This window comes from Balaenoptera acutorostrata, chromosome 2 (genome assembly GCF_949987535.1).
Source record: "Balaenoptera acutorostrata chromosome 2, mBalAcu1.1, whole genome shotgun sequence".
Lineage (NCBI taxonomy): Eukaryota > Metazoa > Chordata > Mammalia > Artiodactyla > Balaenopteridae > Balaenoptera > Balaenoptera acutorostrata.
Window position 1 is genome coordinate 35,464,931 of NC_080065.1, and position 25,979 is coordinate 35,490,909.

The 25,979-nt window shown below is 34.4% G+C and overlaps 1 protein-coding gene across 5 annotated transcripts in view; it reads right to left on the reverse strand.

Annotated features, from left to right (window-relative positions):
* Positions 1 to 25,979, reverse strand: part of RICTOR (RPTOR independent companion of MTOR complex 2) — a 144,874-nt gene that overhangs the window by 74,050 nt on the left and 44,845 nt on the right. For all 5 annotated transcript variants that reach the window (XM_057539902.1, XM_028169037.2, XM_007192178.2 and 2 more), the window contains one exon: positions 12,181 to 12,278. In XM_057539902.1, the coding sequence (XP_057395885.1) occupies positions 12,181 to 12,278 (98 nt within the window). The remainder of the gene's footprint in view (positions 1 to 12,180; positions 12,279 to 25,979) is intronic.

Genomic DNA, 25,979 nt, shown 5'->3' on the forward strand with positions numbered 1-25,979 from the left:
TGATAAGTCTAATCTTCTATTATACCTATCTAGTGAGTTTTTAATTTTACATACCATGTTTCCATTTAACTTTGTACACATCCAATATCATAATGAAAAAAATCTTCATTTTTCACCTATTTTCTCCATAGTTTCCTCTATTTTCTTGATATATTAACTACATTTTAAATATTTAAAGTGCTTATCATCTAAATGGATATGAATGATGTAGATAATCTCTGAGTCTGTTTTTATTATCTGTTTTTCCTTTTGTTCTGGTCATGTAGTCCTGTCTTTTGGTGGATCCTATAATCTTTGTACATAAAAACTTGCAGAGATTCCTGACTACGTTATCTTTCTCCACAAAGGGTTCATCCTTCTCTTTGTCAGGCCAATGGACAATGGTGAGTCCATATTAGGCTGCTGCCCTGGTAATACTCAGTCTACCTCTGGTTTTTCCCCCAGGTTTCAACTGAAAGCTTGTTGTTCAGGGGACCAATCTCAAGAGGATGACATGTCTCACTTTTGTTTTATAAACACACTAGAAAGTCCACCCTGATTTTCAAAGATTTTCTGCTTAGGATTTTATATTTCCCATCCCAGGATTCAACAAATAAATGTACTGAGGGGAGAATCTCCTTTTACTTGATTTCTCCCATTTGATGGTCTCCATCAAAAGCTCTGTGCTGTTTTTCCCATGTTTCAGCAACAGTACTCCTGGGACTACAGTCTAAATTTTTAGCTTCCTGTCCACATTCCACATTAGCCAGTATCCCCCAGGTAAATGTTGCTGGAGAAGTTAGATCATCTCCACAAGATTCTCTCTTCTCTGAAGTCTTGGTTCCTACCCCACTTACAGCCAGAGTAGCTGCCTGATGCCTTCAAACAAGCTTTCCTTTTTTTTTTTTTTTTTTTCTAATTAAGAATACTGATCTAATACTAGCTATTTGCACCCCACCTGGATGACAACATATTATGCTGATCTAGTCTGAGTTTTGAAAACTGACTTTTATCTAAAAGTTACATAAAGCTTCTCAAGTTATTTATTGGGCCTAACTGAAAAGGATTAAAGAGAAAGTTGATCATTTCATTAACATGAAGGATCAGAAGGGTCTTCAAGTGCTATTATTACTCTCCCTCAGTAAGAAGTTATGAAGTTATAAACCAACCAAAGTGACCAGCACATCTGCCTCTGTGAAAAGCACAATATTGTAGCAAAAAAACTAATGATATAAACTCACTGTTCTATTGGTAGGATCCTTGTAAAACTTCCTGTCCAATTTCTTCTTCAGAGGCAAAAAAAAAAAAAAGATGTTGCAAATAGAACAGGGTAGGGGATAGGAATACAGGAACCCTCAGATACTGTAACATTTTCATAGCAGGGGAAAAGACTATAAAAATGATCACTTTATGTGGCAGGAAACTGCTGTGTAAATAGGTAAATAGGCAAAACAAGCTAAAAAGCTTTCCTTCACAGGCCTTTATCCAAAATGATTATACTGGTATTCCTATAAATTCCTTAAAATTCTGAAATATGATAAACAAAGAAGGTTTAGAGTGTCAAAGAGTATGAAAAAAATTTTATTTATTGTTTTTATTGTGTTTTGTTATACAATGTTGTAAGTACTTACATACTGAGAAGGATGAGACTTTTTATACATACGTATATCAATAGAACTAACACACCACTGTAAAGCAATTATACTCCAATAAAGATGTTTAAAAAATAATAATAATAATGTAAGATTTCCTAAGCTTTGGGACAAGACAGGAAAATTTCTATACCTCTAGAAAACCAATGGCATACCTAAAATTTTAAAAGTTAAATAATATATTAGTCAAAAATATTTGGAAAAACATGATAGGCAAAAGGTTTATTAGGCCCTATATTAGTTTGCTAGGGCTGCTGTAACAAATACAGCAAATTTCGTGGCTTGTAACACAGAAATTTATTTTCTCATGATTTTGGATGCTAGAAGTCCAATATCAAAGTGTCTTGACACAGTTTCTTTATCCTGAGGGCCTCGCTCCTTGGCCTGTAGATGGTTATCATCTCTCTGTGTGTCTTCACATGATCTTTCCTCTATGTGTGTCTGTGTCTTTATCTTTTCTTATCAGTACATCAGTCATATTGGATTAGGGACCACCCATATAATTCCATTTTACCTTAATTACCTCTTTAATGGGCCTATCTCCAAATAGAGACACATTCTGAGGTACTGGGATAGAGCTTCAGCAAACAAATTTGGGGGTTGGGGCGGAGGACGAAGCACAATTCAGCTCATAACACTCCACCCTCACAGCAAAGTAATATGGGCAGGACCTTATAATGTGAAGGTCTAAACAAATTGCAGAAAGATTTATCAGAAGAGGCAAAGAAAATGCACAAAGAATTTACTGAAGAAATAATACTGATAAATAAACATGACATATTTCCTATTTCCTAAAATCTGAATCAAATACATTGGAAAATGCTATTTAAATAAAGCTTAATAAACTCGCAAGAAACTATTTTTTAACATGATTATACCAGATAAGAAAATACACTGTTGATGGAATTATAAACTAAACACATATTGTAAAGTAAACTGGAAAAATGCACCAAAATCAGGACCTGCTTTTGGTGATTTATATTAATAATTTAAAATGTAAAGTAGGTTCAAGCACAAGATCCTTATGACATAATTTACAATAATAAGGAACTAGAAACAAAATGCTCATAAAGGAGGAACCTTATGCAGATGTTAATATTATATAATACTGAAACACAAGGAATAACCTGCATAATGTATTGGTTAGGGAAAATATTCTAAAAGATATACATTTTTTAAAAATATATACATTTTTAAAGTACATTTTTAAAGAAGTCTATACATCAACATTTTAACATCAAAAAATGAAAGTACACTAACAAGGACCTGCTGCATAAAAAAAATAAATAAAATAAAATTCTAAATAAATAAATAAATAAATAATGAAAAAAAAAAAGAAGTACAATCATAGGTGATTTATTTTCCTTTCTGTGCTTTTCTGTATTTTATAAATGTTTACAATGAATATCTATTACTTACCTAATCTGGGAAGGGTTATACATACAGTACAGTATTCATAAATAGTAACAGAATTAGCATTTATTGACTATTAATCTTGTCAGCCCTAGAAAGTAAGTAATATTTTGGTAAATAAAGACTACTGAGGCTAGAAATGGTAATATGACTTCCAAACACCACAAGGCTATTAAGTGGTAAAGCCAGAAATCAAACCAAACCAGTCTAAGTCCAGAGCCCAGTGAAATGTGACTATACTTTAGTATTAAAATTATCTACATGGGAAAAGAAAAAACAAAAACAAAAAACAAAAAAAATGTACATGGGGGAAAGGGGTGGATTTAAAAATAGAATAACTGAACATTACCATCTTATTTCATTTCTCCAGCCTCAAAAATGGTATGAATCAAGAGTCTGGAGAACCACACTCTGGCTATAAACACATAAAATGAGTAAGTGAATTTATTATTTTTTTCCCAGAACAGCTAACTAAAAACACACATACAAATATTGCCCATTTCAAAGGATTAAAACACACACAAAAAGAACCTTATCACTACACTACTAAAAATAATTTAGTATTCATTTGAGATTCCCCAGATATTTCAGATTACTAGCACTGTCACTATATGGTACCATATATTAATGAAAAAGAAAAATAAAAGGACTCCTTATCATGGTGTTATCACTTAGACCTTGGATATATTCTAATTCATAAACTTAAAAAAAAAATTCTAAGCTTCATTTTTCTATTATTAACATATAAGATACTGTGCTTTTAAAATGGGAGAAATGTTGCTTTCTTAAAACAACTCCATTTCTAAAAAGGCAGTGTTTCCATTCTTCTGCTACAGTTTGTTAATAAAATGAAATGCTTTGAAATGTAGAAGTATAAAAAATCTTGCCCTGTCAAGGGTTAGTTTCTCCCCTAAGTATGTATTTGGTTCTCTTTTCCTGCATTTTCTTTTTCACACTTACTAGATATCCTTGCAGAAAACTATAGATTCAGAGAAACATAATTTCAAAATTACTCCCCTTCTCAAACCACAAAATGTATGACTGTTCACTATTTAACATTTGCTAGAATTAGCAGTTTTGTTGAAAGGTAAAAATTTTTTCAAAGTTATTATTATGATTTCCAAAAAGCACACACAATTAGGAAATTATTTAGAAAGGAGTTTCATTTTCTACTACCTAATATAAATGTATTTGAACTGCAAGAAATGTTTGAGAAAAATGTCCACTCAGTTGGAAACTGGAAAATCACCAGTAACAACTAAAAAACACTTTGCAATGGAACACAGCATATTAGTCATAATCATCTGCCTATTTTCCAGGGACAGTAAGAGATATTAGGGCTATGCTTTCAATGGTGGCTAAATTGTGCTGTCATATTGTTTACAGAATTATAGAAGAGGGTCTTATTAATCAGTCTTAAATGAAAATATCCCTTTTGAATTAGAATTATCCCACGCAGAGACTAAATTTTCTATATGTAAATAATTCACATATATCAGGAATAAGAAATCAGAGAAGACATTGATAAGATTCTAAATTTTCGATTATCAAAGACGCATTACGCTTTCACTTTTAATCACCAGGAGTTCATCTATTGTTAAGTTTCAAAATATTCGGAATAAATTATTTTAATAAAAAATTTTTGTAGTGACTGACTCACTACCTTACTAATCATCTGATTTAAATAAACCCTACAAATCAAACCCTTTAACTCTTTTTTTTTTTTAACTCTTTATTGGAGTATAATTGCTTTACAATGGTGTGTTAGTTTCTGCTTTATAACAAAGTGAATCAGCTATACATATACATACATCCCCATATCTACTGCCTCTTGCATCTCTCTCCCACCCTCCCTTTCCCACCCCTCTAGGTGGTCACAGAGCACTGAGCTGATCTCCCTGTGCTATGTGGCTGCTTCCCACTAGCTAGCTATTTTACATTTGGTAGTGTATATATGTCCATGCCACTCTCTCACTTTGTCCCAGCTTACACTTCCCCCTCCCCGTGTCCTCAAGTCCATTCTCTAGTAGGTCTCCGTCTTTATTCCCATCTTGCCCCTAGGTTCTTCATGACCATTTTTGTTCGTTTGTTTTTTAGATTCCATATACATGTGTTAACAACATACAGTATTTGTTTTTCTCTTTCTGACTTACTTCACTCTATGACAGACTCTAGGTCCATCCACCTCACTACAAATAACTCAATTTCGTTTCTTTTCATGGCTGAGTAATATTCCATTGTATATATGTGCCACATCTTCTTTATCCATTCATCTGTTGATGGGCACTTAGGTTGCTTCCATGTCCTGACTACTGTAAATAGAGCTGCAATGAACATTGTGGTACATGATTCTTTTTGAATTATGTTTTTCTCAGGGTATATGCCCAGTAGTGAGATTGCTGGGTCGTATGGTAGTTCTATTTTTAGTTTTTTAAGGAACCTCCATACTGTTGTCCATAGTGGCTGTATCAATTTACATTCCCACCAACAGTGCAGGAGGGTTCCCTTTTCTCCACACCCTCTCCAGCATTTATTGTTTGTAGATTTTTTGATGATGGCCATTCTGACTGGTGTGAGATGATATCTCATTGTAGTTTTGATTTGCATTTCTCTAATGATTACTGATGTTGAGCATCCTTTCATGTGTTTGTTGGCAATCTGTATATCTTCTTTGGAGAAATGTCTATTTAGGTCTTCTGCCCATTTTTGGATTGGGTTGTTTGTTTTTTTGATATTGAGCTGAAACCCTTTAACTCTTAACTCTGGGAAAGAGATAGGCAGAAACAGCAAGAAGAACGCTGAATTGGTAAATTTAAACAATGAGAATCTCATCCTACCTCAACTACTGACTGAATTACTAATTAACCTTCAATCATTAGGTAGCAATTTCTTCAATTCTATCTTATAACAATGCCTGCCTTACCACATAGGTTTGTTAATATTAAGAATAAATTACTGTTGATGCTTAGAAATCATTAAAGACCTTTCAAAATGTAAGAATTAGCATCCTAACAGTCACTTAAAATGCTAAATTATTAGACATCACATATTTCACTGGCGTTCAGTCACTCCTCACCCCATGTGTTTTTATGACTATCAGTCACAATACCTAGCTTAATGTCACTAAATAGGACCAGAGTTCATGCAGAAGTTGTAAGAGAGGGCTACCCTCTCCTTTTATGATTGAAAGCTATAAAGATGATGTATCTTAGTCATATGGAAAGTGTTTGAGAATGAAGCTAACCTAAAAGAAAAGAGCTGAGAAATGGAAAGACAGAATGCAATTAACATTTTTTCAACCCCTAGGTCATTCTGCCTGAAATTAAGACCTGACATGTGGTCTTCCTCATCATGAGAGTAAATAACTTCCTTTTATTGATACTTCAGCTCAGTTGAATTAGGTTTGTTAAATTTGTTACTTATAAACCAACTTAAGCATTCAATATCATCAGAAGTCTGCAATTATTTTATGAGCATAACTATTAAATTTAATTTTTTTCATATAAACAAAACAAATACTGTTATATAATATCTTATCTTTAAATGGGGTATGGGGCTTCCCTGGAAGTCCAGTGGTTAAGACTCCGTGCTTCCACTGTAGGGGGCACTGGTTCGATACCTGGTTGGGGAACTAAGATCCTGCATGCCTCATAGCATGGCCAAAAAATAATATGAATGAATGAATGAATGAGGATAAGGTTTTGATAACATGTCACTGGTATATTTTGCCTATTAAAATCCATGTGCAACATCAATCTATTGGTTATCATTAATCCATAGAACTTTCTTACAAATACTAAAATAATCAAAGAGGGCTATCAACAATATTATATTCTGACAAAGTTAAAATAGAAGTCTAAACCATCTCTAGGCAATAAAAATGTCTGAGCTGCTTATTAAAATTATTAACTTTAAAAAATATATAATGATCAGTTAAAACTGGGCAGTTAAATGCTATTCCCATTTTACTTACATGGCTCTGAAGGTTAACTAAACAGTTCTCCTCAATGAGCAACAGAAAGAATAATGCAAACTTCAAAAAATCTTATCACAAATTAGAATTCCACAGCATAGTCTTTTCAGAAGGCAATTTATAAGTAGGTTTTAAAATACAAAGTACAAATGCTCTTGGCTAAATAATTACAGTTTTACAATTCTATTCTACACAAGACAGTACACAAGAGTGTTACTAATGCATTAATTTAAAATGCAAAAAGGAGGAAAAACTTCTATTTTCTAATGATGGAATGATCAAATAAATTACGGTATATGTATTACGCATATGTATGTACACTTGGATGCACATACATATACATACATATGGATGGAGACGCACACACACATACATCTACCAACACACATATGCAGCTACTAAAAAGTAGATCTACATTTATAGAACAGGAAAGGACTCTATGATATATCAGAAAGTGTAAAAAACACAAACTACAAATCCATAAATCTCAAGATCTCATTGAAAAAAACCTTTATGTATACATATAATAAATGGTAAATAAACTGAGCATTATATTAGACACTTTGTTTTGTTTAGCTTATTTAATTCTCACAACTCACTGAAATACACACACACACACATATTTATAATTGTATCAGAGAAGAATAAATACTTTCTAGTGGTTACCTGTGAGGAACGGTATTTTTGTCAGGGTAAAGAGGTGGACAGGAAGGAGATGTGAGAGAGGAATTTCACTTTTTACCATATATTGTTTAGTACCATTTAAATTTTTATATTTAACTTATATAATTTTGAAGTTTTTAAAAACAGAACAAAATAAAGATTCCTCTGGAGCTTTTAATATATGAGATTAAACATAGGAAAAGAGAACTTTAAAATGTAAAAGAGCTAAAATATTTTCATCTTTAAAAACAGGTCTTTAGATTATGAGCATGTTGTCAGTTTTAAAAATAGAATACTAAGATTATATTCATCAGCAGCCTGTTATACACATTACTTTATCTAGTGAAATGATGTCAGAAGGCAAGCATGGGTGTGTGACATTCACATGGTTCTAGGATCACAACACTAGCATCCTCTCTTCATACCTTAAAAGGAGGTTTAATTCTGTAGATAAAGGCCACCCTCTACAACATTTTAGCCCCACTGATCTACTAAATTAACTTAATCCTAGTTTGTTTTGTTACTTAATAACAAAACAAATGCTAGTACAACAAAAACTCTTATTTAAACTGCAAAATCATCCCAATGTAATACAATACCTTTAATTAAACACTTGATATGTGCCAGGATTTGGGGAAGAGAGGGATATAAGAGTAAAAAAATAGATACTACATATTTCTTATATTTAATAAACTCAGTTTAATAAGATAGTCACACACAATAAATAATAATGATAATAAAAGAGCAGATAAAATTTAGTAGACACATATATAACCTATTATAGGAACACAGTGAAGGGTGACCAACTAACTCCTGTCTAACTGGTCTCCTGGAATCATAATCCTGTTTCTTATTTTCTTATTCTATAGAGCTATTCTTAGAGATTTCTAAGAATTTATAAATTTTACTCTGTAAGTTAATGAACTTACAGATTTTAAAAGAATACCGGCTCTGTAAATATTTATTAACGTAGCTCACTAACAAAATGGAATTCAAAGACACATTATATTATGATTAAATTCAATAAGCATTTATTTTGTGCCAGGTATTTGGAGAAATTTTATAATAAAACCTACAGACCTTTATTTATCACCTAGGGGATGACTCTGTCCCCTAGGAAACATTCGGCAATGCTTTGAGACATTTTTGCTTGTGACAACTGGTGGAGGTGTGCTACTGGTATCCAGTGGGTAAAGGCCAGGGATGCAGCTAAACACACTACAATGAACAAGACAGCTTCCCAAAACAAATAATTATCTGGCCCAATATGTCAATGTTGCTCATGCTGAAAAACCCTGTTACAGTAACAGCTTACCAACCTGCAACTCAAGCTATTAAGCAGACTCACCTTTTTAGAGTCAACAAAAATTCCTGAAAAGTGGCAAAAAATGCAAAAGAAAACAAAAAACAAACCCTAGGTTGTAAGGCATTACCTGTTATGGAGTATATATTATGCACCAGGCACTGTACTGACACCTTGCTTCTAATTGCAGCAAAATTATCTCTGAGTAAAGAAATCTGCCGGAGACTGCCTTGTTAGGGTCAGAGCTGGGCTGTAAGACCCCGTTTACTTGATCTGAAGTTCATGCTTTCCTCACTGTATCACCAGGCAGCCAAGTGAGTTTTTATCAAGTCTCATGTTCATAGATTTTACTAACTGAACAGCCCCTCACACCCTGACCCAAGGTTTAGTCCCTCATATTGTAGAAAAATTCCAGTAAGTATGTTTATCTGATTTTTAAATCCATAAATAATTTAAAACAGCATATAAGAGGGCTGCTACAAGCCCTTTTCAGAGAGAAATATGAAAACTGTAAACAAAGGATATGGCAAAACAAAAAACAAACAAGAATACGAAAAGCTCAAAAGCCTAGGGCCTTCATTACAGAGATGCATCATTCTATACTCTACAGTGGTATGATGGCGGAAGGGAAGGAGAGAAGAAACAGGGAAGGAAGGAGGAATGGGGGAAGCGGATAGGGAAGGGTGAAGAGGGAGGAGATGAAGCAGGGAAGGAGGTAAAAGGGGAGGAGGAGAGTAGAGGGAAGGAGAAACGGGAGAAGAGACTGGGAGAACACAAATCAAGGAGAGACCAAGTGGAGGGAACAACTTAGTGAAATACTATGGGAAAAATTCAAAAAAAACAAAGAAATGGAGGAGGGAAAAAGGGAGAGAGGGCAACTGACCTTAACCCTAGAGAAACTGGGATCTAGACAGAAATAAATGGAGAATAGACAAGGGAAAAAGAGAGGTGTCCAACAGATTCCTAGAAACAGATGTTTAAAGCACTCCTATTCCAAAAAGTTCTGTATGTGCACTGTCCATTACGGTTAGTAGTCACTAGCCACACACAGGTGGCTGTGAGCGTGGAAATACGGCTAGCCTGAATTGAGATGTGTTATAAGCATAACATACACACTTGATTTCAAAGATTTAGCATGAAAAAATATTAAATATCTCATTAATATTTTATACTAATTACATAATGATAATAATGTGGATATACTGGACTAAAGAAAATATATATTAAAAATAATTTCACATTTCCTTTTACTTTTTTTAGTGTGGCTACTAGAAATTTAAAATTACACATGTGGCTCACATATATTTCTACTGCATAGTGCTGCTGTAGATTTTTAAGATTGCTTTAGTACCCATTCTGGTGCCAAAGTGGAATAACAGAAATCATTGCCATTCTTACATTCATTCCCAACTTACAGAATCCCAGTTGTCAAGAGATGCGGAACTACGTATCTAGATATCAACCTGACTGTGACAGGAACCATGAGTTCAAACAGGACAAAAACCTCTACTAATTGTTTTTAACAGTTAAATCTAGGCAAGTGGTAAGACATATTATTATTAGGGTTGGGTGAAGAATGATGACATAAAACTGAGAAATTTAATAGAGGGAGTGAAACCAGGAGATGCCATTTGCAACCGTGGAACAACTCTAGGTCTTAAAAACTTGGTATTATCTGACTAGCACACTGAAGAAATGTATTTGAAGACTTTCATTACATTGATAAAAATGAAAATATACACAGGGATATTTTTGAAAACCCCTTCACAAGCACTCATTCAGTGTTTTTGAAAGTTGTTTTTAAAAAAATCAGTCATCCCTCGTACAAAATAATTTTCTCTTCTGTTATATAAAAATAAAATGCCAGAATATTTCAAAGTTTCACTAAGAAAAAAATAAATGCATATGTATGTTTCCCTAACTATGAAAAGAAAAAAACTAATCTATTTTGTAAATATTTATCACACAACACCATATTGAAAAAAACAACTTGGTTACATAGTGACTATATTCCCGTCCCCTTCTATTTCTATGAAATAAAATCAAATCCAAGCCACAGTCTAACTACCAGGTAGCAAAGAATTAAACATTTTGGAAGGATTAAAACAGTGCCGCTCAAACTTTAATGTACACCCAAATTCACCTGAGATATTCATTAAAATGTAGATTCTCGTTCGGTAGGTCTGGGGTGGGGTCAAAAACTGTACATATCAAACAAGCTCCAAGGTGACACCAATGCTGCTGGTCTATGGATCACACTTTGAGTAGTAAGGGGTTAGAACAAACAATTATTCCTACATTTAAAATGTACAACAGGGAACTATACTCAGTATTTTGTAATAGCCTATAAGGGAAAAGAATCTGAAAAAGAATACATATATATGTGTACGCATATATATGTAATCTGAACCACTCTGCTGCACACCTGAAACTAACATGACATTATAAATCAACTCTACTTCAACAAAAATTTAAAAATAAAACAATAAAATAAAATGTATAACAATTTATACTTAGTAAAAGGGAAAAAAAATTTCCCAAAGAAGGCATTTTGCTCTCTATTTATGGCATCACCTCAAATAACAGGCATTTTAGTGTTTCCAAGAGTTGGCTGTCCAGCATTACCAGGCTCAAAAGCACACCAATCCATCTATCAAACTTGGGAATTCTTGGCTGCTAACACAGATCAAGTCAATATTTATTTGGGACAAGGGCCCCTACATTTATCTTGAGCTCTAATTGAGATCCAGATAATGGGAAAAGAGTATTAGGGAAAGAGAGGAAGTTGTAATACTTCTCTGGAAATGATTACACCTATGAAAAGCAACACACACGTAACTTATGTACAAACATATTTATCCTATAGTATCACATAAAAATGAATATAAAAAGGCAAAAGAAATACATCATTGTGTGAATAACAGTGGAGATTGAATTATGGACTTCTCAGTGTTTTTTTTTCTTTATTCGCTTCTGAACCTACCAAATTTTTTACAAGCATATAATGCTTCCCATTTTTCAAATATACTTTTAAATTTAAAAACATATGACAAAAATCCATGAGAAGTAGCAGAGGAAAGCACTAATACTGAAGGAATACTCAAGAATTTCTTGTTAATGTTGGTTAAGAAGCATCTAATAAGTACAATAAGGAAAAAAGAATTTAAGATGGTAATATAAAGAATGAACTTACTTACCTTAGTAAAGTTATTCAGATGGCCTAGCTTTCTCATATTTGATACTCCTTGCAATTTGGCCACATTTTGGAGAATCTCCCTTAAGTTATCAGACGGTTCTAGAACAGACAAAAGAAATTTAACATAATTTTAAAAGAGTATTTTCTTAACCAAACACACAAACCGTGTAGTATTAAAACTTAACAACTTTGGCTCTTGGTTTCTTTAAAGTCTTACACTCTCTCTCAAATCTATCTACTTAGGAGACTTCAAAGTCCATGTGGATGACTCACTGAATGACCTTCACATCTCTACTCCACTTATACCTATGGTGCAACTCTGTGTATCATCACCTGGAATTATTCAACCACTCATTCTTAAATTTCAACCCCAACCCCAAGCACAACTTTCACTTCTGGCCACAATGTACTGACACAATAGTAACAGGCACCAAAAATACTGTCCTATTTGAATCAACCAAAAAACATAACAAAACATATAAAATGATAGTTCAAGACACTGGACATCAAGAAGTAAAGAAAAATAATCCCTGAGAAATGAGAAATAAACAACCATGCTCTACAACTGCCCCAGCTTACTGTCTTTAGAGAGTTTCCAGGCCTTGGTGCTGAGAGGAGAAACCCAAACTGTCTGAGTTTAAGAGACAGAGCTCAGAGTCCAAGGAGACCAAAAAGTGTTAGAGAAGAGAGCACTGCACAGAGAGAGAACACTGGATATCTGCAAAGGGATCCCTTATGTAGTCAATATAGCAATGATTGGTGCATGTTTGTGAGGAAATTACCACTCGAAAGAATTAAAGGGATGAGTACCTTGTGTTCACACAGCACAGGGAGCAGTGCTTGTTCCTAATGGCCATATTGAAAACCTTAGTGCATGGGGCATTGGTTAGAGTATTCAGAAAAGTCTTGGCTTAGTGGTGGGGAACAATCACATATAGACTAAACATTTCTTTGATCCCACCTAACAAATCTCCAAAGCAAGACTTGAAAGAATTACACTGTTTCCAAGTGACTAAAATGTGTCTCAGACCAAAGCTCAAGAAGAATCATAAGAACAGAAAAAATAGGGAACACCTAATGAAGCAAAATTTACAATGATTAGCATCCAAATATCATCAGACATACAAAGAAGCAAAGTCATACTATAACTCATAGTAAGCAGAAAAATTAATCAACTGAAAATGACCCAAAGCTGAACTGTTAGAATCAGCAGAAAAGGACATTAAAACAGTTTTTATAACTGTAGTCTATATGTTCAAAAACTTAGGGAGAGGCATGCAAAGTGTAAAAAGCACTCAAATTGAATTTCTGGAGATGAAAACTACAATGTCTCAGATGTAAATATACTGGATGGGAATAAAAGCATAACGGCTTTTATAGAAAGTAAGAATTGTGAATTTGAAGACAAAGCAATAAAAACTATCCAAAATGTAACACAAAGGGAACAAAAAATAAATGAAAAGACTATCAGTGAACTATGGAGCTTCAAGCAGCCTAACACAATTACAATAAGTGTAACTGGAGTCCTCAGAGGAAAAAATTAGGTGATAGAAGAATTAATCGAAGAAATAATAGATGAAAACTTTCCAAATTTGATCAAAATAAGCCAATAAATCCAAGAAGCTCAATCAACCCCAAGCACAAGAAACAGGACCAAAATTAGACCAAGGCACATCATAATCAAATTGCTCAAAACCACTGGTAGAGAAAAGTCTTAAAAGCGACCAGATAAAAGAAGATAAGTTACATACAGAGGAATAAGAAGAATGACAAATTTCTCGTGGAAAACAGGCAAATGAGAAGACAGTGGAGCAACATCTTTAAAATACTGAAAGAGGGACTTCCCTGGTGGTCTAGTGGTTAAGAATCCGCCTTCCAATGCAGGGGACATGGGTTCGATCCCTGGTCGGGGAACTAAGATGCCGCAGGGCAACTAAGCCTGCATGCTCTAGAGCCCACGCACCACAACTAGAGAGCCCTGTGCGCCGCAACTAGATAGAAGACCATGCGCCGCAATGAAGAGCCTGCACACCACAACTAGAGAGCCCAAGGACTCTAGAGCCCGCACACCGCAACTACAGGGAAGCCTGCATGCGATGAAGATCCCACATGCCGCAACTAAGACTCAATGCAGCAGGTATAAATAAATAAATTTTTTTAAAAAAGGTTCATCTATATAACAGGGCACTATGCAGTGATTAATGACCTTGTGTGAGATTATTTCAAAAAAAAAAAATACTGAAAGAAAAAAAAAAAGCTTTTAAAATGTAAAAACCATTCTTAGCTCACTTGTTTTACAAAAACAGGCCAAAGCCAAAAATTGCCCTGCAGTTGGTAGTCTGCCAACCCCTGGAATACAGTGTCAATATTCCTCAAGCTATTTTTCTATTAATATATTCAGCATCCTATTTGCTTTAAACAAAAGCACAATCTAAAGAAGAAAAAAAAACTATCACATTACTGATATTTTAGTTTAAGAGCCATTATGCCTTCCTTTGAGATATTTAGATGTTAACACAGAACTAAGGGGCTATTTGTTTTGAATCAGTCTTTTCCTCAGCAAAGGAAACTGGTTACATTGTTCTATAAATTTAGCTTGCATCTGCCTACCTTCCGCCATTCTGTTATACTCAGTGTAAACCGTGACAACCACAAATTGGTTAGTGTCAAACCACTAAGCATATTACATAACCCAGTTATTCCAATCACTTTGAAATTACTACATACTCAGATCATTCATTTGATTTCAGAGCATTTCCTACAAATTTTGGATTTTTTTTTTTTTAAACTCCAATGAAATTCGATCTACTTTTAAATGGTTTAGGGTATGTCTTTAAAATTAGTGACTCTTTTAGGTTGTCTTAAATATGGAATGAAAACAGCTCACCATTGGGTGGGATCAGAGCTCATTAAAAAAACTGCAAGGGACCATTAATAGATCACTGCTAGTACCCAGTAATATCTTTTTGTTATAAATGGTATCTGTTTGGAGACATTGAGGAAGAAAAATTATGAGTAAGCCAATGATTTTTTAAATGACTTAACTATACTTGAGAACTTAATACAATTTTTATAACAACCCTTACAGTAATTCAGAACCTACAGTAGTTTGCAAAACCAGAGTTAAGGATCTTTAAAGCCAGTGTGAAATCCACCTAATGGAAATATATAACCTAATCATTTTACATCAATTTATAATTGTCAGGCATCAAACAGTTTCGCTAACGTGAGGACATAGTTACTACTATGCAATGTGATAGGACTAATAGTTAAGATGATTAGTCTGAAGATATATTCTTCACAAAGGCTTGCATATTTCTAATTATTGCCTATTTTCTAAGTACAAACTGATTGCAGACATTTTTGAAAAGCCACAATTTTGTGACAAAAATAAAATCTCAAGTCTGAGTTCATTCGTTCAAGAAACATTAATTGAACACCTATATGGTCAGGTACTGTTTTAGGTACTGGGAAAATACATCAATGAGCAAGACAGATCGTTCCTTACTGGACCTTACATACAAATGGAAGAAAACTGATAAACAACAACAACAAAAACCCCTATGCACACAATATGAAAATTGACAGGTGGTGAGAAGCCAATATTGGGTCAAATGTTTGCCTGATGAATAATGACATAAGATGAACCTAACATACAATGCAGGTGTTGTCAATCCAAATCAAAATGAATCAGCCTTTCTTCTTTGCCCTCCTTACCCCTTTCTCTTTTATATAATTAATTACCAGGAACCCCCAACTAGAATTGTAATATGGAAGAATTTCAAAGTTTCTTCATAATATATTTCCTGAAAGACAGAACATGTTTCCTCCCAGAAACTATGTTACTTCCCAGACTAATTCAAAAATAGTATTCAGGGCCATTTTAGACATGAAATACTATGTAATGCTCATGTGCTACAATGTTCCTATGAGGAACTCTAACTTGAAATATTAGGGTAAAGTTCCCCTGGTAATGAAATAAGAAGTCCCTGGTTTCTTCTTTACATGCTAGATTAGGAGTATACAAACCTTTTAATTAAAAAAGGCCCAGACAATAAGTATTTTAGGCCATAAACTCTCTTCTTCTGTTGTAACCTCAACTCTGTTGTAACCAAGAAAGCAATAGTAGAAAATACATAAGTAAACGAATGTGGCTATGTTTCAGTAAAACAGACCTGGCCTCATGAGCTGTAGATTGCCAACTCCTATGCTAGACAGTCAGAAATTAAACTATATGAGCAAGCTGAGATCAATGTGCTTTTTATTGGCGGGGGTGGGGGGGAGAACAGGGGAGAGACTTTAAGGAGAGGTTTACCTCTATTTCTTCCTATTCTCACTTAATGTTTCCAGTTCAGCCTCTCCAAAACTGTGCTATGTGAGAAGTATTGATATAAAAAAAACAAATGAGATAATCCACTAGGATTTCTCTGAAGCCCAGTAGTTTAGCCCAGAGTTGCATTAAGGGAAAAAGAGGGGGGCGGGGGGCGGGGGGGAATGTGGCTAGGAAAAAGAGAAAAAAAAAATTGTGGCTTAGCTGGCGATGATGGCCAACCATTCAAATGCAAGGAAGCAAAACACAAAAGAACTGCTAAAATTACAGTTGCTCTTTTCCTCTTATTGTGTAACTTGTAAGTCCTATGAGTGTTCCCAATGACTCTTTCTGGAGGTAATGGAATAACTATAGTCAATATTCAGCAATTTAATATTATATAAGTATATACATGTATACATATATACATACAGAAAACCACCAAGAAAAAACTACAGTAAAGAAACCTTTTATATCTCTATACATCTACAGACATATACACACATACATAAATATATTTTCCCCCTTTAGCTTAATTCTCCATGTATGTGCACATATGCACACGCACACACATATATGTATATATATGTGAGTAAACATGCATTTATTTTAAAATGTTTTCAATATATACTGCTTTGTAACATGCTGCAATAAATCATATTAATAGCTTTACCTGTCAAAAAATATACAACATAAAATTGATTTTTAAATAAAGTTAGTTTCAAGTACACATAGTAAATTAATGACCAAAAACTACTGGCATACATCTATTTGGGAATAACAGAAAGAACAACTCTGAAATAAAAAAGAACTGGATTCAAATCTAGCTTAATCACCTACAAACCATGTAGCCTTAGACTAAGTCACTAAACCTGACAGGCATCCATTTTCTCATACCTATAGTGAATATACTAATTACCTAACCTTGAAGGCATTGTTACAAGGTGTGAGGTGCAACTTACTTAGCACAGTGCCTAGCCCAGAACAGATATTCAATAAATAGTAGCAACTATAATTAAAATTAGTTATTATTTGCTTAGCAAAAACAATTTTTATGGATCAATCAATCATGTGAAAGTTATGTGGCTAGCCCAGGCAAATGGTTAATTCACATATTAGTGCGTCTAAATTAATGAATTTTGATTACATGTTTTAGTGCATTACTTTTATTTAATTTTTTTTTATAAATTTATTTTATTTATTTATTTTTGGCTGCGTTGGGTCTTTGTTGCTGTGCGTGGGCTTTCTCTAGTTGCAGCGCACGGGGGCTACTCTTTGTTGTGGTGCACAGGCTTCTCATTGCAGTGGCTTCTCCCGTTGCGGAGCATGGGCTCTAGGCGCGCAGGCTTCAGTAGTTGTGGCTTGCGGGCTCTAGAGCGCAGGCTCAGTAGTTGTGGCGCACGGGCTTAGTTCCTCCGCGGCATGTGGGATCTTCCCGGACCAGGGATGGAACCCGTGTCCCTTGCAATGGCAGGCGGATTCTTAACCACTGCGCCACCAGGTAAGTCCCGTGCATTACTTTTTTTTTTTTTTTTAACTTTGTATGTATGTATATATGTATGTATTTATTTATTTATTCATTCATTTATTTATTTATTGGTGTGTTGGGTCTTCGTTTCTGTGCGAGGGCTTTCTCTAGTTGCGGCAAGTGGGGGCCACTCTTCATCGCGATGCGCGGGCCTCTCATTATCGCGGCCTCTCTTGTGGCGCAGCACAGGCTCCAGACGCGCGGGCTCAGTAATTGCGGCTCACGGGCCTAGTCGCTCCGCGGCATGTGGGATCCTCCCAGACCAGGGCTCGAAGCCGTGTCCCCTGCATTGGCAGGCGGATTCTTGACCACTGCGCCACCAGGGAAGTCCCGTGCATTACTTTTATGATCCAAGATTTGCTCACTTTTGAAGTAAAACTTCTATTGTCTTATATGCCTTCTTGAAAATGTCAGAGGAATTAGGAGTGGGAGCAGAGTTGAGCAATATTTTCTGTGATTTATTTGTGAATATACATGAACAAATGCTAATAAGCAACAAGCTAGAAAAGCTGGGTGCATAAGAATTTAACAAAATTAAACACGACTACATAAATTGGATATGTATTTAATTATATATTTAATATTATCTATGATTACTGTGAGCAGACACAAAGGATTAAAAGTATATGGCATAACTATAGTTGGTATTACCTCTGTAAAAGCCAGCAGCAAATCTGTCTCCTCTACCAGCAAGGACACTGGGAGTACACCTTCTCACCATTACCCACAGGTCCAAAAGTTGAGGAAGCACCGCTTCAAACTATCTCTCTAACATTTCCTGAAATTCTAACAATTATTAATATCAAAGAGTTATATAATTTAGTAGGGAAAGGATCTATCCCAATGATAGCATCCTGGGAAAAGGGCCTTTGTTTTACCTCTAATGCAGAGGAACTCAAAACTTCCTAAGGGAGCCTATTCCATCTTTGATAGAGTAGTCAAATATTGTCTCTTATACTCATGCCAAACTCTGTCCCTTTGTAATTTTCATCGATTTGTTCTGGTGTAACAATCTGGAATGCAGAACAAGTATTATCTACCCTCACATACTGAAAATAATAATTTTTCCTCTCAAGCAACTGTAGCAGATAACCTTTTTAATCATTGGTATATTTTAAATATAAATACTGTAGTAGAGATAGGCAAGGAAAACCTATCAATTACCACTGCAAGTAAATCAGTTTAGTTATAACTTTCTTAAACGTTAGGCTTATTATACTAAAAACTGAACACTTCCGTAGGGCTACTTTAGATGAATGATGGACATGAAGCACCCCTTGAGAGTGAATGATGCGTACAGAGGCAAGATTACACAGACAGCAAGATGGCACTAGGTTTCTTCAGCCTGGCATGCCCTTTGTTTCCCTACCCAATTTGGAGGAAATCCTCATTCTTCAGGAGTCTTACTCAGACGTGTAAAGGTTTTCCTTAACCTACAAGCTCCCTTCTTTATGTTCTCATGATACGTTCTTCATACCACTATTGCAGCAGTTATGACAGAACACTATCTCAACTGCCGAGGTTCTAACTTACACCTATTGTGCCAGTGTAATTATTAATACCACCTCCTTTCACTTCCCAAAGTATCCCAGGTTGTATTATAAATGACATGACCACCATAAGTGCAGACAGTTAAAATTCAATGACTGTTTGTAAAATTTTCTTACAACTAGATCTTTTCTCTATCTCCTTTTCCCAGAGGCTGGAAGAGAATAGTTTTGTTTGGGTTCCTGTTCCAGTGTCCTACTCTTATCAATACAATTTTGTAAGAAGAGGTTAAGGCAGCTTCCGTTGATCTGCAACATTTTAAGATTGTCTTCCCAGTAACCAAGGGGTTCAGATCTCTTTTCCTCCACTTCAATTTTGGATTTAAAATTACCTCATTTTATACATTCCTCTATTTTTACAAAAATGTGTCTTTTTCTATAATCCCAAAGAATTGCTCATTTTGATTTCAAGGGAAAAGGATAAAAACACTAATGGGGGGTGGCAGAAATGTCCTTCTTGAGGCTTCTCATTTGTACCTTTGACTGGAAAAATTAAACAAGTGACATCTACCAGTTCACTGATGTGATAGTTTAAAAATTCTATGAACAAAAACCATGTCTTTAATTGCTTTATTACAAGCATGTCATTACATAACTGTAAGATACAGACCAGGACTGACCTAGGCACAAAACATTAAAAATAAAGTCAGCTGGAAATAGTAAATAATTCACTTGAACAGAACTTCTATTAAAAGTTGTATGGATATATAATATCAATAATTAGAATACTGTCTATAATCTTTATTTCAAATCATTATTTTGAATAAATCACAAAATAAATTGATATAAATGGCTTAAAATACTTTTAAGTTTCAAATGACAGAATATTCCTCCCAATTTTCCTTAAATATTTTCTGTAAAGAATAAAATAACAATGACATTATATAGTGGGGACAGTATAGTGGGAACATAGGTTTCCCCTCTAGATTGTATTTAGTCATTTTATTACTTATATAACTAAAAGTACAAATGTCTCCTATAAAGTTTAGTTTTGATCTATCCTGGGAATAGCTTTATATTTAGATTCCTAAGTGTTATTCAACTGTACATTTCACGGCTCACCAGAAGCCATACACTGTGCCAACTGCTTAGGTGAGGAATATTAATAAATACAAGATACGGTCTCAGCCCTGGAGATCAAAATTAAATGGGAAGAGAGGTACATATAACACTTCATAGTAACACTGCGGGAATAAGATAAAAGGAGGGTGTTTGCTAGAGACTTCACTTAGACTGTATGACAAGTGAAGACAGGAAAACTGTCTTGTTCACACATGCATCCCTAGCCTGGAAACAATGCCAGGCACATGGTGGGTGCTCAATAAACACTGGGTGAAAGAAAGACTGAGCAAGAGAGTGAGACAGTTATTTGGGGATGGATTGACATGGGAACTGATTCTTGACCATAAGCAATAAATCTTCTAGGCATATAAGATAGGAAAAAGCAGAATGTACACAACAAGTAAACATGAAAAAATATGGTATTTTCTCAAGGAATGGCAAGAAATTCAATATTCCCAGAAAACAAGATGATAGGAAATATAGGAAAGTGGAGCTGCATTTCAATGGCCTTATAAGATATACTAAGAAATTTAGACATCTTTGGGCAATGGATAATTATTAAGGAAGACATTTATGCAAGTGGATGGCATGATCAGCTCTGTGTTTTAGAAAGACTGTAGGGGAGAAGAAAGGCAAGTTCAAATAGAGGTTACAAAAACCTTCCATGTAAGAAACTTCATCAATAATGGATTAGAGCTGGAAGGAAAGGTAGAAGGAGGAATCAAGGATGAATCCAGGTTTCTAGATTAGATACACTGATGTATGACACTATTTACTTATAAGTAATCCTAGAGCAAGTATAGATTTAGGGGAATTTTTTTTTACCATTTGTAGTAAGCATATGCACCAAAAATAACAAAAAACACCTTATATGTTATACCTTAAAATGATGAGACAAAATAATTGACTATTTGGCCTGCACTGGAAACAGACTTACAGACCAGTGGTTTTCAAACCTGTGTTTCTAAGAAATACATGAATTATAAGAAATACTGATTCCAGAATCAATATGCCTGGAAAGTGACCCACATTTGTACCATTTGTAGGAGGCACCCCAGTCATTCTTATGCACACTGAAATTTGAAACATGCTATAAAGACTACCATAATGTCATATAACTAGATTCTGATATCCCTTTGGATTTATCTGATCTGAACTTTTAAAGAACAAATAAGATCTACTCTATGAAATATGCTTCTGTATCATTTTCAAATAAGAATATATTACAATGTGAAATAATATCCACTGACACAAAAATAATAACTATTAGTACATTATATGCTACAATATACTGTGCTAATATTTTTACATGAAAAATCTGTTTTAATCTCCATACGAACCATAGAAGGTAGGTGCTATTATTATCATCCTCATGCTACAAAATGAGTCTTAGAGATATTAATTCACTTGCCTGAAGTCACACAAATACCAGACATGGTAATAAGATTTGAACCTAAGCAATCTGACTCTAGAGTCTATCTCACTCTCTAAAATGCAATCGCCCTACAGTCTACCTCATTATACTGTTCTGCCTTTCAAAGGAGAATGTACCTTCAGTGTACATACCAGTTTGCAATTATACATTTACTTGTATGATTGGTTGACGTTTATCTCCCCATAAGTCAGCTTTGGTTCACCATTATGGTGTCATCCTAATACCTAGAATGATGTTTGACACACAATAACCACCCCCAAAAATATTTATTGAATGCCCCAGGTCACACTGTGAATATTAAAACACAAGAATTTACAATGGAAATACTGTCTTATGATTACAATAACAATAACTGTAGTAGAGATGTATATAAAAGAGGAGCAAATAAGAAAGATCACACTGCTTTAATGTATCTATTTTTCAAATTCTGAGGACCAAAACAAATTTACTCCCCCAAAACCTAACCATAAGTAGCGTCTTTCTATTGCCTTGAATAGGAATCTCACCTTTTAAGGTAAGAACATACCTGTTTAATATAATTAGCAATGCAACTGCCAAGACCCATTCAAATTTGTCAAATATAAAAATTTTAAATGACAATGTCTAGAAAAGGTAGAAATTTGAGCCTGCCACTACCTTCAGAAAATCACCTTCCTGATCCTTGTCTACACACCCCCTCCCTCCAAGCATTATATCGATATTTACATTCATACCATCACTAGAAATCATGTCCCCAGGCTGTACTAGTTAAAGAACCGAAGCCTAACTATTTACCTAATAATCTTCTAATCATTCCATCATTATCTATTTTTACATGGTTAAGTAATTTGTGAATTTTTAAAGATTTTTCTGGTAAAGATGGCTTAGATGTTTGTGGTGGAAAATGAAGAAGAGCTGCTTGTTACGAAAAAAAATATGAAGTGCTTTCTTAGAGTTCATCTCTTTCCCTTTTTCACAATAAAATTAGAGATCAGTAGAATGCTTGGGCTTGTAACACTTGTTATGAGACAACTGTAGTACAGAACCATAACCAGATTCACAAAGCACTTTTACTTTGTACACACGTACAAAGTATACACAAGTATACACAAAGAATACACAAAGGCCATTCACCAGGCTACAGAAAAGATTCAAAGAATCTTTGTCATGGCATTTATTTTAATGCTATTTTTCTGCAGAAAAACAGTATGAAAAGTACTGTCTGCAATTAGAACATTTTCTAATGTTAGTAAAAATAACTAAAAGCAATTACTATATAAAGATTACAATCACTGGATGTTCTGCTAAAACTTCTATGTCTTAATCTATTAAATCATTAGGTTTCCACAGTCCCCTAATTAGAAATCTTTTATTGTAAGAGAAAAATTCTGTTTCTCTCTGAAACAATTCACTATGTAAATGAACCCTGTAAAAGAACTGAACAGCTGTGCCTAAAAGCTGAGGCAATTAATTGTTATATACACCCAGCCTATTAGATTTATTTACAAAGTTAGTTGTACATTTTGCTTGTACAGCTACTTTCATGTTTTTTATGAAACATGACTATAGTTCAGATCATTTGTCTGACAGGTGGCTTCTATGAATGTAATTAAGGACTTCCCTCTTAGAAACTAATAAAGGAGCAAAGGGCACAAATACACTTTGGCTGCAAGACACAATTTGAGTGTGGGTTAGAAATCTGAAAAATGCTATTACAATGTTATTTTCTAACCTTTCCATTTGTATTCTTGGTTCTACATCTTACTGCCTAATTCCAGTACTTCCATCATTTAATTATTCACTATTTCTCATTGACCTAAGTCTCTCACTAGCTTTTACCCGTCTTTAAAAAAAAATTGCTTCTGCCCACTGTTTCCCATTTTTTGAAGTGACATTACACCTTTCTTCTACCAAATCTCTCTGAGGCTCAAGTTAATTAATTCTTACCTCATCTTCTAAATTCCACCCATCAGGTATCTAGGCCACCACTCCACTAAAGTTGTTCTCTACGAGTTTACTATTTGCCCAATACAAAGGCTTTTTCTCAGCTTTTCAAACTCCTTGACTTTTCCATTATAGAACTACTGGCCAATGCTAACCAAATCCACCTTCTCTCCCTTGGTTGCTATAATTACACTGTCTTGGCCCTCTTCATACCTATTTTTCACTGTTCCTTGTGTACTTCTCTTAAAGGTCTGCATTCCCTCCTCCTATTTTATACTCTTTAATATTACCTAAAGTTGTATCATTTGCCCTCAGGTTTCTCTTTTCACTGTCTCCATAACTCTAACAAATTCAATACAATGCCTCAAAATTTCAATTCTACATTTTATCTTCAATTAAAGAAACAAATCTCTGTTTTTATGTTTGGTGGTCTGTCTACTTCGAATTCAGTATGTCCTGTAATCAAATTAATTCATCCTTTAAGAAAAAAAAAAAAGCTTTCCAAAACTTCCTTCTTTAGGCAATAGTAATACTGTCTGAACTAGAAAATTACATTCAGGTAGTCAACAAATATCATTGAGACATCTTAGCATATGTATCTTCAGCACCTCTTCTATAATCACAATAGTATCTTATTTTTATAATACTACTAAGCTCTGAATCAGTGCCTTGCTGATATTGCCATATTTAGCATTGTTTATGTTTTTATGGTTATATACATCAAAGAAGACACACCTCATTTAAAATTATCAAGACAAAAACATACTGACTAATCTGGAGTCCCATGCATATGGGAAACACATGATAAATTAAGCTTTTTCATGAACCGTGGGCAATGGTGATCTTAATTGTGCAAAAATGCCATAATACACAATTGATCTGTGTAATTCAAGTGCAAACAAGTCCTCTAATTACAAATTTACTACTTCTTATTCTTCTGTACATTCCACTTGGGCATGCATAAATAATTGCATTAACACCAATAATCAAAATCTAAAAGTAAATTTACAAATGCTGTTTGAATTTTAACCTTTAAAAGCTCTGAACTATTATAAATATAACAACATAATGCGTTTCTTTGGTTATATCTTGCATGAACAGGAGGTCTGAATATGATCCACCCTAACTGCTAATATTTTTATATTTATTTATGCATTCTGGTAGTGCTTTTAAACATAATTCTTTCCATACTTCTACTATACAACCTTCAGATGATCCTTCATCGGACATGCTGGTGTTAGATAGGTTTAGGAATTCAAAATTTTTTAATTTTAAAGGTAATATACCACAGATTTAACAATCCCAACAAGGTTAGGGGCAGTATTACATATTCACATACAGTAATATTTTTTAGATGAAACATGTGAGGAGACACACTGAGATAATACAAATTCTGGTCAGGTTTTGCTGCCAAATGAGTTTAGGTCAGGTTAGGTTTTGTCAGGTCACATTATTTCCGAAAAACAGCTTTCTTTTTCAGAGTTTTTGGTTTTTCAAAATTGTGGATAAGAGATTGTGGGTCTGTACAATTAATATTACCAACAGTCCAGATCCTTCATTCTTTTCTACAACAAAGTCATTGAAATTGTCACTTTTTCCATTCTCCCAATGACACAAAATATGCCAATATTGAAGTATAAATTTAGATCTCCTTATTCAACTTGGGTAAAGTTTAATACGAAATAAACCATATCACTCCAGGAAAAAAAACTTGTTTGTCAGCACAGAGAATTTAACCCCCAACAAAAAACTTTTCTACCAATTCAGAATAAAGACTTATTGTTTATGATAAAAATACTATTGGAAAGAAGGACTTCTGGCCTTCAGGGCAACTACCTGGTTACTAAAGTACGTCTGTGAACTACCGACATGGGTACTACCTGGCTGCATGTTAGAAATGCAGAATCTTGGGCCCTCCCATACCTACCCAATCTGACTCTTCATTAAATCAACATCCCCAGGTGCTTCATTTGTACATTTACACAGAAAACGTTAA